We start from the raw sequence: 15,023 nt of genomic DNA on the forward strand, positions 1-15,023 counted from the left end.
CCTGCCCTACACGCATAATGTTTTAAATTGAGATATTTATAGATACTTTACTGATGTCATACATTTTTAATAACTCTGTGATGTGGGGAGCCCAGTAATCGCGTTTTATTTATGTATTTATTTATTGTTGCCGAAATGTCAATTTAACAAAATCCTACAGAACAATTCATTTTTCCGAAATAAAATAAAAACGTAAAAATTTAAAAAAATTAAATTAAAAAAAATTTTTTGGGGGGATGTTGTGAACTTTGTTTTATTGTTAAATATCATATTCATACAAGCAAACTGAAAAAAACGCAAGCCCTCCTTTAATACATTTCTTTGTGAGTTTGTGAAAATGTTTCGGAGCTTTAAGTACTTACAAAAAACTAAACAGAAAGCCTTTCTATCTCAAAATATGTATTATTTTAGTGCATTTTTATTTGATGTGTTTTCCTACTTCTATTGATTCGTGCTCCTTGTAGTTGTTTTTTTCTCTTCCCTCATTGTTGCGAGTATAATAATAATTATTTATATGTTGATTATTTGTATTATTTATGGTGAATGTGCCTTATGTTGTTGGACGTTTGCTGTCTTGTTATGTACCATCTGCAATAAATGAAAATAAGATGTGTTGTGTGCTGCCTTCAGAATTCGATCAGAAGAAGGTACCTCCAGAGACAGGAAGTAAAGCAGAATTTGGATTCGGACGTGCCTTGATGCCTTCCTGCCTTCCTGCGTTGATGCCTTCCTGTGTTGATGCCTGCCTGCCTTCCTGCCTTGATGCCTGCCTTCCTGCCTTGATGCCTGCCTTCCTGCCTTCCTGCCTTGATGCCTGCCTTCCTGCCTTCCTGCCTTCCTGCCTGCCTTCCTGCCTTGATGCCTGCCTTCCTGCCTTCCTGCGTTGATGCCTGCCTGCGTTGATGCCTGCCTGCCTTCCTGCCTTGATGCCTGCCTGCCTGCCTTCCTGCGTTGATGCCTGCCTTCCTTCCTGCCTTCCTGCGTTGATGCCTTCCTGCGTTGATGCCTGCCTGCCTTCCTGCCTTGATGCCTGCCTTCCTGCCTTCCTTCCTGCCTTCCTGCGTTGATGCCTTCCTGCGTTGATGCCTGCCTGCCTTCCTGCCTTCCTGCCTGCTTTCCTGCCTTCCTGCGTTGATGCCTGCCTGCCTGCCTGCCTTCCTGCGTTGATGCCTGCCTTCCTGCGTTGATGCCTGCCTGCCTGCCTGCCTTGATGCCTTCCTGCGTTGATGCCTGCCTGCCTTCCTGCCTTGATGCCTTCCTGCGTTGATGCCTTCCTGCCTTCCTGCCTTCCTGCGTTGATGCCTGCCTTCCTGCCTTCCTGCGTTGATGCCTGCCTGCGTTGGAATGCTGCCTCCGAAGGCTATCGGACGCAGCGACATGTTTCCTGCAGCGCCTGCGCTCTTCACGGCTTCCGGCACGCGTCGCACGCGTCGTACGCGGCTGTGAGTGTAGCAGGGCTTCCATCTGCTTCAGCTGCGCGTCTCTGCCCGATCAGGAGCCTCTGTCCCCCGCGAGAGAAGAGCGATGGGCTTCCGAAAGAAGAGCAAGAGTCCTCCCGTGCTGAGCCACGAGTTTGTGATCCAGAATCACGCGGATATGGTGTCCTGTGTGGCCATGATCGTCCTGCTGGGGCTCATGTTTGAGGTGATCATTTCCTACCATGATCATCGCGCTGTATTATTAGTATTAAATCTATAACATAGGACATGGCCACCATGTTTGAGGGTTTCGATGTTAAACTCGTATGATGCCATGCTGTTGTTATTGAGTATAGATAGATGTTTACTATTAAAATCAACCAGGTCATTACGTTTGAGTTCAGAGTTATTTATTATTAAATGATCATGTTTGATGTTATTGAAAATTATACTCGTATATGTGCATCACATTGTAGGTCATTTATTACTTTTATACTGAAATAACAACATGATTGTCACATTTTAGGTTATTTTTGACTCTTACACTCCTATAATATCATGCATCAGTGCAGTCTGTTGTATTATGCTACATAGACACCCGCTTCTGTCCTAAAACCATGGTGTCCATGTAGTGCAATACAACAGCTATTCCAGTCATTCTCATCTTGGTATACTCTTGATACAATCTCTTGATTTAAGTGTTATTTCAGTTAAACAGCAGCACTAAACGTGCTGAATGAAATAATGAAAGTATAAAGCAGCTTGTGACTTTGCTTCCTCATTGCATTACTATGACCTGCTAAACTACCTCTCCATTTAAACTGGCTTGGAGCTTCATTATAACAGCTAAAGTCCGTTTGATTAGTTTTATCATTCTTGCTAATGTTACTGCGTTGATGCCTGCCTGCGTTGGAATGCTGCCTCCGAAGGCTTTCGGACGCAGCGACATGTTTCCTGCAGCGCCTGCGCTCTTCACGGCTTCCGGCACGCGTCGCACGTGAGTGTAGCAGGGCTTCCATCTGCTTCAGCTGCGCGTCTCTGCCCGATCAGGAGCATCGGACGCAGCGACATGTTTCCTGCAGCGCCTGCGCTCTTCACGGCTTCCGGCACGCGTCGCACGCGTCGTACGCGGCTGTGAGTGTAGCAGGGCTTCCATCTGCTTCAGCTGCGCGTCTCTGCCCGATCAGGAGCCTCTGTCCCCCGCGAGAGAAGAGCGATGGGCTTCCGAAAGAAGAGCAAGAGTCCTCCCGTGCTGAGCCACGAGTTTGTGATCCAGAATCACGCGGATATGGTGTCCTGTGTGGCCATGATCGTCCTGCTGGGGCTCATGTTTGAGGTGATCATTTCCTACCATGATCATCGCGCTGTATTATTAGTATTAAATCTATAACATAGGACATGGCCACCATGTTTGAGGGTTTCGATGTTAAACTCGTATGATGCCATGCTGTTGTTATTGAGTATAGATAGATGTTTACTATTAAAATCAACCAGGTCATTACGTTTGAGTTCAGAGTTATTTATTATTAAATGATCATGTTTGATGTTATTGAAAATTATACTCGTATATGTGCATCACATTGTAGGTCATTTATTACTTTTATACTGAAATAACAACATGATTGTCACATTTTAGGTTATTTTTGACTCTTACACTCCTATAATATCATGCATCAGTGCAGTCTGTTGTATTATGCTACATAGACACCCGCTTCTGTCCTAAAACCATGGTGTCCATGTAGTGCAATACAACAGCTATTCCAGTCATTCTCATCTTGGTATACTCTTGATACAATCTCTTGATTTAAGTGTTATTTCAGTTAAACAGCAGCACTAAACGTGCTGAATGAAATAATGAAAGTATAAAGCAGCTTGTGACTTTGCTTCCTCATTGCATTACTATGACCTGCTAAACTACCTCTCCATTTAAACTGGCTTGGAGCTTCATTATAACAGCTAAAGTCCGTTTGATTAGTTTTATCATTCTTGCTAATGTTAGTATCAGTAATGGCGAGAACTATTTAATGTGCGGCTGTTAAACTTGTGGCTTGTGCATCTCGTTTGCAATATGTTTGTGTGTACTTGTATGTATTAATATGTTTTTCTTTTCTTTTTTTTTTGCAGGTGACAGCAAAATTTGCAATTATGTTCATCACAGTCCAGTATAATGTCACACAAAGCCTGGATACGGGTACGATCTAGATCTTTCAATCACGCTTGTACTAAAATATAACCGCAAGGTGCCAGTCATCATCAGATTTGGCTTATTGACTAATATAAATGTGCATGTTATTGTATATACTTTATCTGTAACTTAGTAGGTCACAGCACTCCATAGAGCCAGAATTGAACTAAATCTGAATACAAATTTTCTTTCGGAGTGTTTCAGAAGATATATTTCAGGCAACTTGGCTTACAACGGATAATTGAAGAGGCAGAATATAATGATTTTGGCCTTATTGTAGTCAAGTGAATGTGTTTTTCTGTCGCTGGTGGCATTTCTCCGCTCACCCAGGTGGCTTCATCAGTTGTGCAAATGTCACTGTGTGTGGTCAGATGAAATTCTCCAGTTGAGACAATTAGCGGAAAGCGTCTCTAAACGAGCCGCTCTGCTCGGACCCCTAATGAGTGCGTATTGAGTTTAAATGAGCAGGCTTTCATTTTGGCCGCTTGGTTTTGTTCAGATGCAGAGGACAAGCCTGAGTCTGTCAACTACTACAAGTACGGTCCCAAGGACATGGCCACAGTCTTCTTTTACCTACTCATTGCCGTAATCCTTCATGCCCTGATTCAAGAGTACATACTCGACGTAAGTCATGTGTTCTCTGCTGTTTTAGCTTATCTGAGTATTTAAGATTGTGCACCTTTTCTTGATCACTAATCAGATGAGCATGTGAAGTCCTTCTGTTGAAGCTCAAAATGCTCTTTGGGACGTTCTCAAATCTCACGGCTCCTCAGGTCCCACCCAGCTCGAGTCCATGCTGGCATTAAGAGAAGGGGACACATATCTCCTTTAGCTGTACTAGACTGCTTTCACTCAAATTGTTAGACTGAATGCATAATTTGTAAATTAAAAACATGTATACGAGGTCGGGTAATTTTTTTTTTAATGTATATTAATGCTCACTAACGCTGCGTTTATTGAATGAAAAATATAGTTAAAAACACTGTTGTTGTAAAATATTATCACAGTTTAAAAGAGCTCATTCAGCGATTCAGATTTGTCGCTCAAGAAACGGTTCTAGTTATTATCAGAGTTGAAAACAGCTGATTTTTGTCATTAATAGAAAGTTCGAAATTACTTTAGTATGACAGAATCTTTTGTAACATTTTAAACTGTCACTTTTTAACAATTTAATGCATGCTTGCTGAATAAAAGTAGTCATTTCTTATAAAAAAATAATAATAATAATGATAAATATTTTACTGACACCAAACGTTTGAACGGTAGTTTATATATGTGACCCTGGACCACAAAACCAGTCATAAGGGCCGATTTGTGAAATTAAGATTTATACATGATCTGAAAGATGAATAAATAGCTTTCCATTGATGTATGGTTTGTTAGGATAGAACAATATTTGGCCGAGATACAACTATTAGAAAATCTGGAATCTGAGGGTGCAACAAAATCAAAATATTGAGAAAATCATCTTTAAAGTTGTTCAAATGAAGTTCTTAGCAATGCATATTACTAATCAAAAATTAAGTTTTGATATATTTACGGAAGGAAATTTACAAAATATCTTCATGGAACTTGATCTTTACTTAATATCCTAATGATTTTTGGCATAAAAGAAAAATCAATAATTTTGACCCATACAATGTATTGTTGGCTATTGCTACAAATATACCCCAGCGACTTAACACTGCTTTTGTGCTCCAGGGTCACACATGAATGCATGCAAAAGAATGTTGTACATGCACATACATTTATATATTTTGTGCTAAAACATTGTGTTTTTTTTTTGGTCATTTGTTATGTGTCAGATCAGGCCTTGCTGCTAAAGCCCGTGTCAGACAGTTTTATCAGTCAACATGAAACTCATTTGAACGGTTTCTTCAAATTGCTCTTCATCTCTCAAGGCAGTGACCTGATTGTGTTTCCACAGAAAATCAACCGTCGGCTGCACTTGTCCAAAACAAAGCACAGCAAGTTCAATGAGTCGGGCCAGCTGGCCACCTTCTACTCGCTCTCCTTCGTCTGGGGCTGCAGCATCCTCACCAGTGTAAGAGATCTGATGCTACCCTGCTCTCATCTGCACACAGACTAACTGACCGTTTCTCTAATCAACAGGAGGAGTTTGTGACAAATCCGACTTTTCTTTGGGAAGGTTATCCTCATATCAACATGGCGTGAGTGTGAAGTCACGTGACGCATTCATTCTAACAACCTTTTTTTTTTTTTTCCCTTATGTCCAATCCCTAAGAAAAGTAGCACATCTCACTTTGATAAAGCGCTTTTGAGGGTCTCTAGTGCTTTTGTAATTAAGTAAACATTTAATATATTGAACACATCATTGTCCGTTTTTGATTATTGCAGGATGTAATTAAACTACTCCAACAACACTGAAAACTCCCAGCTCAGATTACTCAAACTGTAACCTGTTTGTGTTAGTATTTGTGAGTATCTGACACATTATGTGCACCGTTGCATTGACCACAAGCTCATCTACAACCCTCTTTCTGTCTTGTAGTTTCCAAGTGAAGTTTTTCTATATCTGTCAGATTGCCTACTGGTTCCATGCTCTTCCGGAGCTGTATTTTCAGAAAGTACGAAAGGTAAGGCTTGGTTTTTTGCCATATATATTTGAAGCTGACAGAAATGGTTTCTAACAATGTATAATTATAGTATAATAGTATACAATATGGTCGTTGTTATACATTATTAAATTGAAATTGTGTTTATTTTTGTTTTTAGGAGGACATTCCACGTCAGCTGTACTACATTTGCCTTTATATATTTCACATTGCTGGTGCCTACGTCCTTAAGTGAGTGTTTTATCTTATTTTAGGGTGAATTTGGTTTTACAGTGAGGGTAGTGATGGACCTCAAGACCCAAACCTGTTAGTTCAAGAGCTCGGCCGTACCTTTTTTAAAAGAAAATAGTGAAAATTAATGTTTATTCAGCGTTTATTACAGCAGCAGTGTAGCCATTTAGTCTAAATAGCAGTGCGATTCTCATACATTTTCAGAAATGAGATTAATCACGTTTCGAATGTTGGGAAAAATGTTTTGGTTTATTTATACTTAATATCCTAATGATTTTTGGCATAAAAGAAAAATCAATAATTTTGACCCATACAATGTATTGTTGGCTATTGCTACAAATATACCCCAGCGACTTAACACTGCTTTTGTGCTCCAGGGTCACACATGAATGCATGCAAAAGAATGTTGTACATGCACATACATTTATATATTTTGTGCTAAAACATTGTGTTTTTTTTTTGGTCATTTGTTATGTGTCAGATCAGGCCTTGCTGCTAAAGCCCGTGTCAGACAGTTTTATCAGTCAACATGAAACTCATTTGAACGGTTTCTTCAAATTGCTCTTCATCTCTCAAGGCAGTGACCTGATTGTGTTTCCACAGAAAATCAACCGTCGGCTGCACTTGTCCAAAACAAAGCACAGCAAGTTCAATGAGTCGGGCCAGCTGGCCACCTTCTACTCGCTCTCCTTCGTCTGGGGCTGCAGCATCCTCACCAGTGTAAGAGATCTGATGCTACCCTGCTCTCATCTGCACACAGACTAACTGACCGTTTCTCTAATCAACAGGAGGAGTTTGTGACAAATCCGACTTTTCTTTGGGAAGGTTATCCTCATATCAACATGGCGTGAGTGTGAAGTCACGTGACGCATTCATTCTAACAACCTTTTTTTTTTTTTTCCCTTATGTCCAATCCCTAAGAAAAGTAGCACATCTCACTTTGATAAAGCGCTTTTGAGGGTCTCTAGTGCTTTTGTAATTAAGTAAACATTTAATATATTGAACACATCATTGTCCGTTTTTGATTATTGCAGGATGTAATTAAACTACTCCAACAACACTGAAAACTCCCAGCTCAGATTACTCAAACTGTAACCTGTTTGTGTTAGTATTTGTGAGTATCTGACACATTATGTGCACCGTTGCATTGACCACAAGCTCATCTACAACCCTCTTTCTGTCTTGTAGTTTCCAAGTGAAGTTTTTCTATATCTGTCAGATTGCCTACTGGTTCCATGCTCTTCCGGAGCTGTATTTTCAGAAAGTACGAAAGGTAAGGCTTGGTTTTTTGCCATATATATTTGAAGCTGACAGAAATGGTTTCTAACAATGTATAATTATAGTATAATAGTATACAATATGGTCGTTGTTATACATTATTAAATTGAAATTGTGTTTATTTTTGTTTTTAGGAGGACATTCCACGTCAGCTGTACTACATTTGCCTTTATATATTTCACATTGCTGGTGCCTACGTCCTTAAGTGAGTGTTTTATCTTATTTTAGGGTGAATTTGGTTTTACAGTGAGGGTAGTGATGGACCTCAAGACCCAAACCTGTTAGTTCAAGAGCTCGGCCGTACCTTTTTTAAAAGAAAATAGTGAAAATTAATGTTTATTCAGCGTTTATTACAGCAGCAGTGTAGCCATTTAGTCTAAATAGCAGTGCGATTCTCATACATTTTCAGAAATGAGATTAATCACGTTTCGAATGTTGGGAAAAATGTTTTGGTTTATTTAGACGTCCCCGAGATCAAGACTCCAGCTTAGGGGTGTGCGATATGTATCATCTACAATAATATCATAATTGTTGTTTAATCTTCCCCCCCTTATAAAAAGATAAAGTTAAGCAATATCACATGAGCAGAAGTGCTGTTTTTCCCAGATATCAGCATGATTGTGAATGTCATATTGATTTTATAAAACGGTAAGTAAACATTTTGACTTACATTTTAGACACAGTATGTTTTTGCTTTATTTTGTCAATGAAAATGTCTTAATGAAATCACAGCAGAATTGTTTTGCATCCATGAGCAACACATACTTGTTTTGAACAAATCATTTTCATGAATGATTCAATGACTAAATGAATAGGACATTTAAATGAATTGTCTGAATGAATGACTCAGTGACACGCCTCGTTAAGACCTGATATTGGTGGTTTTAGTTTCATAGGTTTTTTTAATATAATAATATAAAAAAAACTAAATACAGTGCAAATGTAATTAATTCACCTCTGAGCTGTATTAAACAGTCATGTTTTTAGCAAATGTGTAACTACATCTAAATGCCACATCAGATGTCTTAATATTATTACCATTTTAAATGCAAGAATTTGACATAAGATGATGCGTGCATCTAATAAGCTTTAAAAAATGCCATTATAATGGTAAAAATCTGCTGGAAATCAATTTTAAGGGAGCAACTATTGCCTCAGTAGAACTAAGCACCGCACAGAATCTGAAGGTACGGTTGTTTTTATAACAGTGCATGGTAGATGAGTGCAGCAATAGTGGTTAATTCATAAGGAAGCAGTTTGTGGACGTGTGTTTGAGTTATTGAGTGAATCTGACTCAGGTGTGTCCTCTCTCTCAGTCTCCACCGCCTGGGTCTGGTTCTTCTGGTGCCGCATTATCTGGTAGAGCTACTCTTCCACGCCTCGCGACTCTTCTACTTCAGTGATGAAAACAAGCAGAAGGGGTTCGTTCACTCCCTATCTTGAGCCCTCACATTGTGCTTCTTTCCACATTTGTCTTGCCATATAATCTTAGAATTGTATATGATTTCTGCCTGCTTCATTTCCCATCCCCTGCTGAGCTTGTCTTTGAACTGTTCAGGCTGTTGTTAAGAGGCCCGGCCTGTGTTTGCATCTTAGGTTCACGCTGTGGGCTCTGCTGTTTGTCATCACCCGCCTCCTGACGCTCACCGTTTCTGTCCTGACGTTTGGTTTCGGCCTGTCCCACACAGATAATCAGGGATTCTCTTTAGCAGAGGGAAACTTTAATGTGCTGACTGTCAGGTGAGTCCGCCGGATTTCACACATGTTTGCTTCCTCTGTGATATTTACTTGATTTAGCAGACAAATACATTGTAATGAGACCATAACGGCAGAAGACGCTAGTCCATGTTATGTAGTAGGGGTATGAACCTACACTGGTCTCACGGTTCGTTCGATTATGATTACCATGTCATCGACTCGGTTCAATTCGATATCACAATACACTGCATCCTCAATTTTCAATTTTACTTCACATGTATACAATTTTGTCAATAAATACAAGCAGTCAGATATGTGACCCTGGACCACAAAACCAGTCATCAGGGTCAATTTTTTAAAATTGAGATGTATATATCAGCTGGAAGCTGAATAAATAAGCTTTCCATTGATGTATGGTTTGTTAGGATAGAACAATATTTGGCCGAGATACAACTATTTGAAAATCTGGAATCTGAGGGTGCAAAAAAATCTAAATATTGAGAAAATCATCTTTAAAGTTGTTAAAATGAAGTTCTTAGCAATGCATATTACTAATCAAAAATTAAGTTTTGATATATTTACAGTAGGAAATTTACAAAATATCTTCATGGAACATGATCTTTACTTAATATCCTAATGATTTTTTGGCATAAAAGAAAAATCGATAATTTTGACCCATACAATGTATTTTTGGTTATTACTACAAATATACCCCAGCGACTTAAGACTGCTTTTGTGCTCTAAGGTCACATATATGAACTGCACCAGCTCAAAGAAAACACACTTGTTAACTCGTGTTAACACCTTGTGGACATTAAACTGAGTACTGCAAAAACAATCCGGAATGCATGTGAGAGCTGCGTTTGCATTGTACGCACTGTTTAAAAAAAACGGACGGTGCATGTACAGTACACGCATGTACAGTTCTGATGACGATATTCACGTCATGTGCATACGCATACTAGGGCTGGGTTTTGAGACAAATTTCACGGTTCGATTTGCATTCACAAGCTTTTGATTCGATTACCAATTCACGTCAATATCAATTATTTTGGATACATATCAGGTACAGTACATGCCAAATTTTCTCAAGGAAAAAAATCTCTCAACTAATGCTGTAAAACAGGGCTGTCCAAACTCGGTCCTGGAGGGCCGGTGTCCTGCAGAGTTTAGCTCCAACCCTAATTAAACACACCTGAACCAGCTAATCAAGCTCTTACTAGGCATAGAAACTTCCAGTCAGGTGTGTTGAGGCAAGTTGGAGCTGAACTCTGCAGGACACCGGCCCTCCGGGACCGAGTTTGGACAGCCCTGCTGTAAAATATACATGAGAGTCAGATGGTACTACATTATAATATTGAAGGTTAAAATTGACTGATTTGTGCTGTACAACTGCTTAAATTGCACTTAATTAAGTTTTTATAATTAAGTTACAATTACTTAAGTTCGTTTTTTTTAAATGTACACATGTAAATAGTGTCTGTCATAAAAACTTGGACGGATTTATTCAAACATAAATAAAACATTCAAAACAGTAAAAAATATATAATGAATGTTATGTGCATATATTTAGCAAAATGCCCCTCTCTACAGATTATTTTTCAGGCTGACTAACGAGTTTATGGTCACCGAATATGTTTTTCTGAGGTAACTGTGATGTTACATGAATTGTTTACAAGCTGTTATATTGACGTCTTTGCGCAACTGAAACACTGATTGAGCGATTACATGAGACAGGATACGGATTGTAAAGTTGTACTCTTTCTTTTAACTTGCCTTCAGATGTTTAGTCATGTTTATTGTTTATGTGCTGAAACTGGTATTAATGTGGAGGAGATGATCAGTTCACGTGCCGCGTCTGTTGAACTGAGGCGCTACAGCGATCTGTCACTCCACATTAAACAGTGCCAAAGTGACATTTATTGTTTAAATATTGCAATACAATGGACATAAATTGAAATCTGAGACTTTGTTTCATATTAACAGCACCAGATGCACAACGCACAATGCTTATTGCGATATATTGGATGGGAAGTGCCCTTCAATGTTCTGTCCATTAACTGAAAACAGGCTAGAATAATCGATTCTTGGGATTTAAGAATCGATATCGTTTCGTAAACATGAGAATCGATTAATATCGTGATATCGATATTATTTACCCAGCCCTAACGCATACTCTAGCGTACATGTAAAAAGCGATGCATACTTTGAGCTTGACAGTACCGGATCAATAAGCAGTAAGAGTAGTAATGCCGTGAAAAAAACTTTAACGATACCCATCCCTAGTGTTGACCTACTGGGCAGGATTATAATTAGATGTGGTTTTCAATAAAACCATGTCTCACACGTCCACAAGAATTGTATTTGTATTCTGGGGTCATCAGGCTTAAACAGCAGTTGCTTCAAGTCAATAGCATAGCAGGTTGGAAAAGCCATGAGGCTGAATGATCTCAGTGTAGTTATGTATATCAAGAATAGAAGAGGGCCAAACACCGAACCCTGAGGTATGCAATGGTTAGCTGATGTGACTTAGACAGCCCTCCCATCCAAGGATCGAATAGCGAGGGTAGAACTCAAATTTGAGATATTCTGAAGCTATATTGAAGTATTTGTGAATGATGGTCTCTCTTTTAGGATGACATGCCTGTCAGCCATCTGCCTGACCCAGGCCTGGATGATGTGGAAATTCATCAATTTCCAGCTGAAGAAGTGGAGAGAACAATCTCAAATCCAGGCCAGCAAGAAGAAAGCTGTCAGCCCAAAAAGCAGACCCAACAAGAAGGACTCTCGGGGTGAGTCTTGCCTGAAAGTCATTTGGCATGTAGATTAGAATATTTTTTTTGAAAGAACCCTATTTATCTTTAGTACTCTAGACAGTACTCTTCAAATTGCCTATGCACAAGTGTTGCACTAAAGAAAAACTCATTTTAGAAAGCGACCCCTCTGTTCCTGGAGCATTTCTGGTTAGTGATTCAAACACATTCAAAACAACGGTAGGCTCTTAGTTCATAGTGACTTGTATCAGTAAGATTAACTTGATTGTCATGTCAGTATTGAAATTGGGACCATGACGTTCAGTGGCCGGATGCTGCCTGGATGCATGGAACTGATGAAAATGAAGACGTTAAGATTTTAAAAAATTAAACCACAACCGGACGCTCCATGTAGGAGTGAAGAGGGACAGCTACAGTATTGTGTACAGTATTAACAACTGTAGGATATGTAGCACACATTTTTTTTCTCTGGTAGATGAATTGTGGTAATTATTAGTTTCATAGGTAGAGTCTAGCTGGCTAGTTAAGTAGTAATGTTCTTTACAGGCTCTTAAAGTAAATGACAAGTCACACGCTTGCGGTGTACTTTCAGTAGTTTGGTACGGATTTAAAAATGTGTCCACATTAGGAAATAAGACGTTTTTGTGAAGAGTCTCGCATTAGATGAACTACTCCTAACAGTATTCTATAAGTGCTTTAATTATGTGGAGTGCAGATCAATAGTGCATTTCGCTGTTGCAGTGACTCGACCTGCGGTGTTTCGCTAAACACTTATCGTGCTTAACCAATGGGAGAATCAGAACCTATAAGGCCAAAGAAGCAGAAAAGTACTGAAGCCAGAAGAGAGAAAGACCGACAAAGACAAACACAGAGCGTAAACATTAGTACGGCATACATAAGGTGGAGAGATTTCATGACCCACAAAATCCTGAGTAGTGATGCCAGAGATGCTTCTTTTTTGATAGACAAGGTATGGGAATGAATTATTGTGTAGAGCGCTGTCTAAAACTCACTAGTATCAGTGTCATTCACATAAAGCTCAGACGGTCATGCTGATCCACGTTGATATGTGGCAGTAACACCTTTCTCCGTTGCAAAAACCAGCATATGCTGGTTAGGTATGTTTTGACGCTGGGTTGCTGGTTTAAGCTGGTCCTTTGCTGGTTTATGCTGGTCCTTTGCTGGTTTAAGCTGGTCCGTTGCTGGTTTAAGCTGGTCCTTTGCTGGTTTATGCTGGTCCTTTGCTGGTTTAAGCTGGTCCGTTGCTGGTTTAAGCTGGTCCTTTGCTGGTTTATGCTGGTCCTTTGCTGGTTTAAGCTGGTCCGTTGCTGGTTTAAGCTGGTCCTTTGCTGGTTTATGCTGGTCCTTTGCTGGTTTAAGCTGGTCCGTTGCTGGTTTAAGCTGGTCCTTTGCTGGTTTATGCTGGTCCTTTGCTGGTTTAAGCTGGTCCGTTGCTGGTTTAAGCTGGTCCTTTGCTGGTTTATGCTGGTCCTTTGCTGGTTTAAGCTGGTCCGTTGCTGGTTTAAGCTGGTCCTTTGCTGGTTTATGCTGGTCCTTTGCTGGTTTAAGCTGGTCCGTTGCTGGTTTAAGCTGGTCCTTTGCTGGTTTAAGCTGGTCCTTTGATGGTTTATGCTGGTCCTTTGCCAGCACATGACCAGCTTAAACCAGCAACCCAGCATCGAAACATACCTAACCAGCATATGCTGGTTTTTTCAACAGGGCTGCCATTGGGTTTGAACAACTTTGAGGTTACTAATGAATGCACCTTTAACAGTTTCATTAATTATAAGAAGACAGATTAAATAAGGGAGCAATTTAGATATTCCTGAACCTTCCTTTGAGAAAATAAGCATCTGAACTATGAAATATGCTTTCATCACCTGTCTTGGGTAAAACACACAACAAGATAATGGTAAACACCTGAATGTTTGAAGCATCCCACATGAAAAAATACTATAGTATTTTATAGTAAATACTATAGTGTTTTTGAACCATTCTATAGTAAAGTGTATTATAGTACTGTATATATTACAGTATTTACAACACTTTAATGAATTCTACAGCATACTGTAGTGAACTGATAAACTGTAGTATACTTTAGTTTTTACTACAGTAAACTGCAGTGTATTGTAGTATAATATACCCTATAGTTGTGGTCATTTGGACTGATGCATGCAATACCCGCTGAGTGCAACGATAGAGCTTGAAAGATAAATTTTTTATATAACTCCGACTGGATTCGTCTGAAAGAAGAAAGTCATATACACCTAGGATGCATCGGGGGTGAGTAAAACACAGCCTGATTTTTATTTTTGGATGAACTAACCCTTTAAGTTAAATGTGCTGCGTTATACAGACGTTTATGAAGCCCTGAAGCTGTGAAAAGTGTTGGAACATCACTCTCAGCACTTTGTGGCCTTTTTCCTTGCGCTTGAGTGATCTGCTCTGTTATCTATCACCTGTATTTCTGTCAGCACGTAGTTTATATGAAACCATACGATTCTTTAAGTGTCCTTAAGCTGACAGCATTTGGAGTTGCTGCTGTCAGTGCTGCGTTTATTAGTGTGATGAGAGAATTCGATATTCTTTTCCTCGTTGAAATGCCGTGAACGTGTGCATGTTGCGATCTGTGGAAGAATTGCCTCACTGAGCAGAAATAAAACCGTAGGCATGCAATCAAAAGTGGCCGTTTGTTAAACGTTTTTTACTACTTTTTTTGTATAACCAAGTGTAAAAGCGAATCACAGACTGCCAGTTTGTTTCATTTATTTTGTGAACCCTGTCTTAACACGTGCGCGCACACACAAGACACACACACACAGAGACACAGACACACACACGCACAGACACACACACGCACAGA

General features: G+C 39.6%; 1 protein-coding gene and 1 long non-coding RNA gene across 3 annotated transcripts; both read left to right on the forward strand.

Annotated features, from left to right (window-relative positions):
• Positions 1-2,501: 2,501 nt before the first annotated feature.
• LOC107564801 (translocating chain-associated membrane protein 1-like) lies at positions 2,502-12,300 on the forward strand. The gene is made up of 11 exons (XM_016249963.1): positions 2,502-2,754; positions 3,543-3,609; positions 4,103-4,227; positions 5,531-5,647; positions 5,716-5,774; positions 6,116-6,200; positions 6,340-6,410; positions 9,005-9,109; positions 9,285-9,428; positions 12,021-12,178; positions 12,260-12,300. Exons 1-11 carry the CDS (start codon positions 2,635-2,637, stop codon positions 12,298-12,300), a joined length of 1,092 nt encoding a protein of 363 aa, XP_016105449.1. The 5' UTR covers positions 2,502-2,634.
• On the forward strand, positions 6,967-7,663 carry LOC107564790 (uncharacterized). Of its 2 annotated transcripts, XR_001606288.1 has the most exons (4): positions 6,967-7,130; positions 7,199-7,257; positions 7,445-7,524; positions 7,599-7,663. It is a non-coding gene; the product is annotated as an uncharacterized lncRNA (long non-coding RNA). The 2 variants fall into 2 exon arrangements; XR_001606287.1 differs by having other exon boundaries at positions 6,967-7,257.
• Positions 12,301-15,023: the final 2,723 nt, after the last annotated feature.

The sequence above is a fragment of the Sinocyclocheilus grahami genome, unplaced genomic scaffold (assembly GCF_001515645.1).
Source record: "Sinocyclocheilus grahami isolate Dianchi unplaced genomic scaffold, SAMN03320097.WGS_v1.1 scaffold964.1, whole genome shotgun sequence".
Lineage (NCBI taxonomy): Eukaryota > Metazoa > Chordata > Actinopteri > Cypriniformes > Cyprinidae > Sinocyclocheilus > Sinocyclocheilus grahami.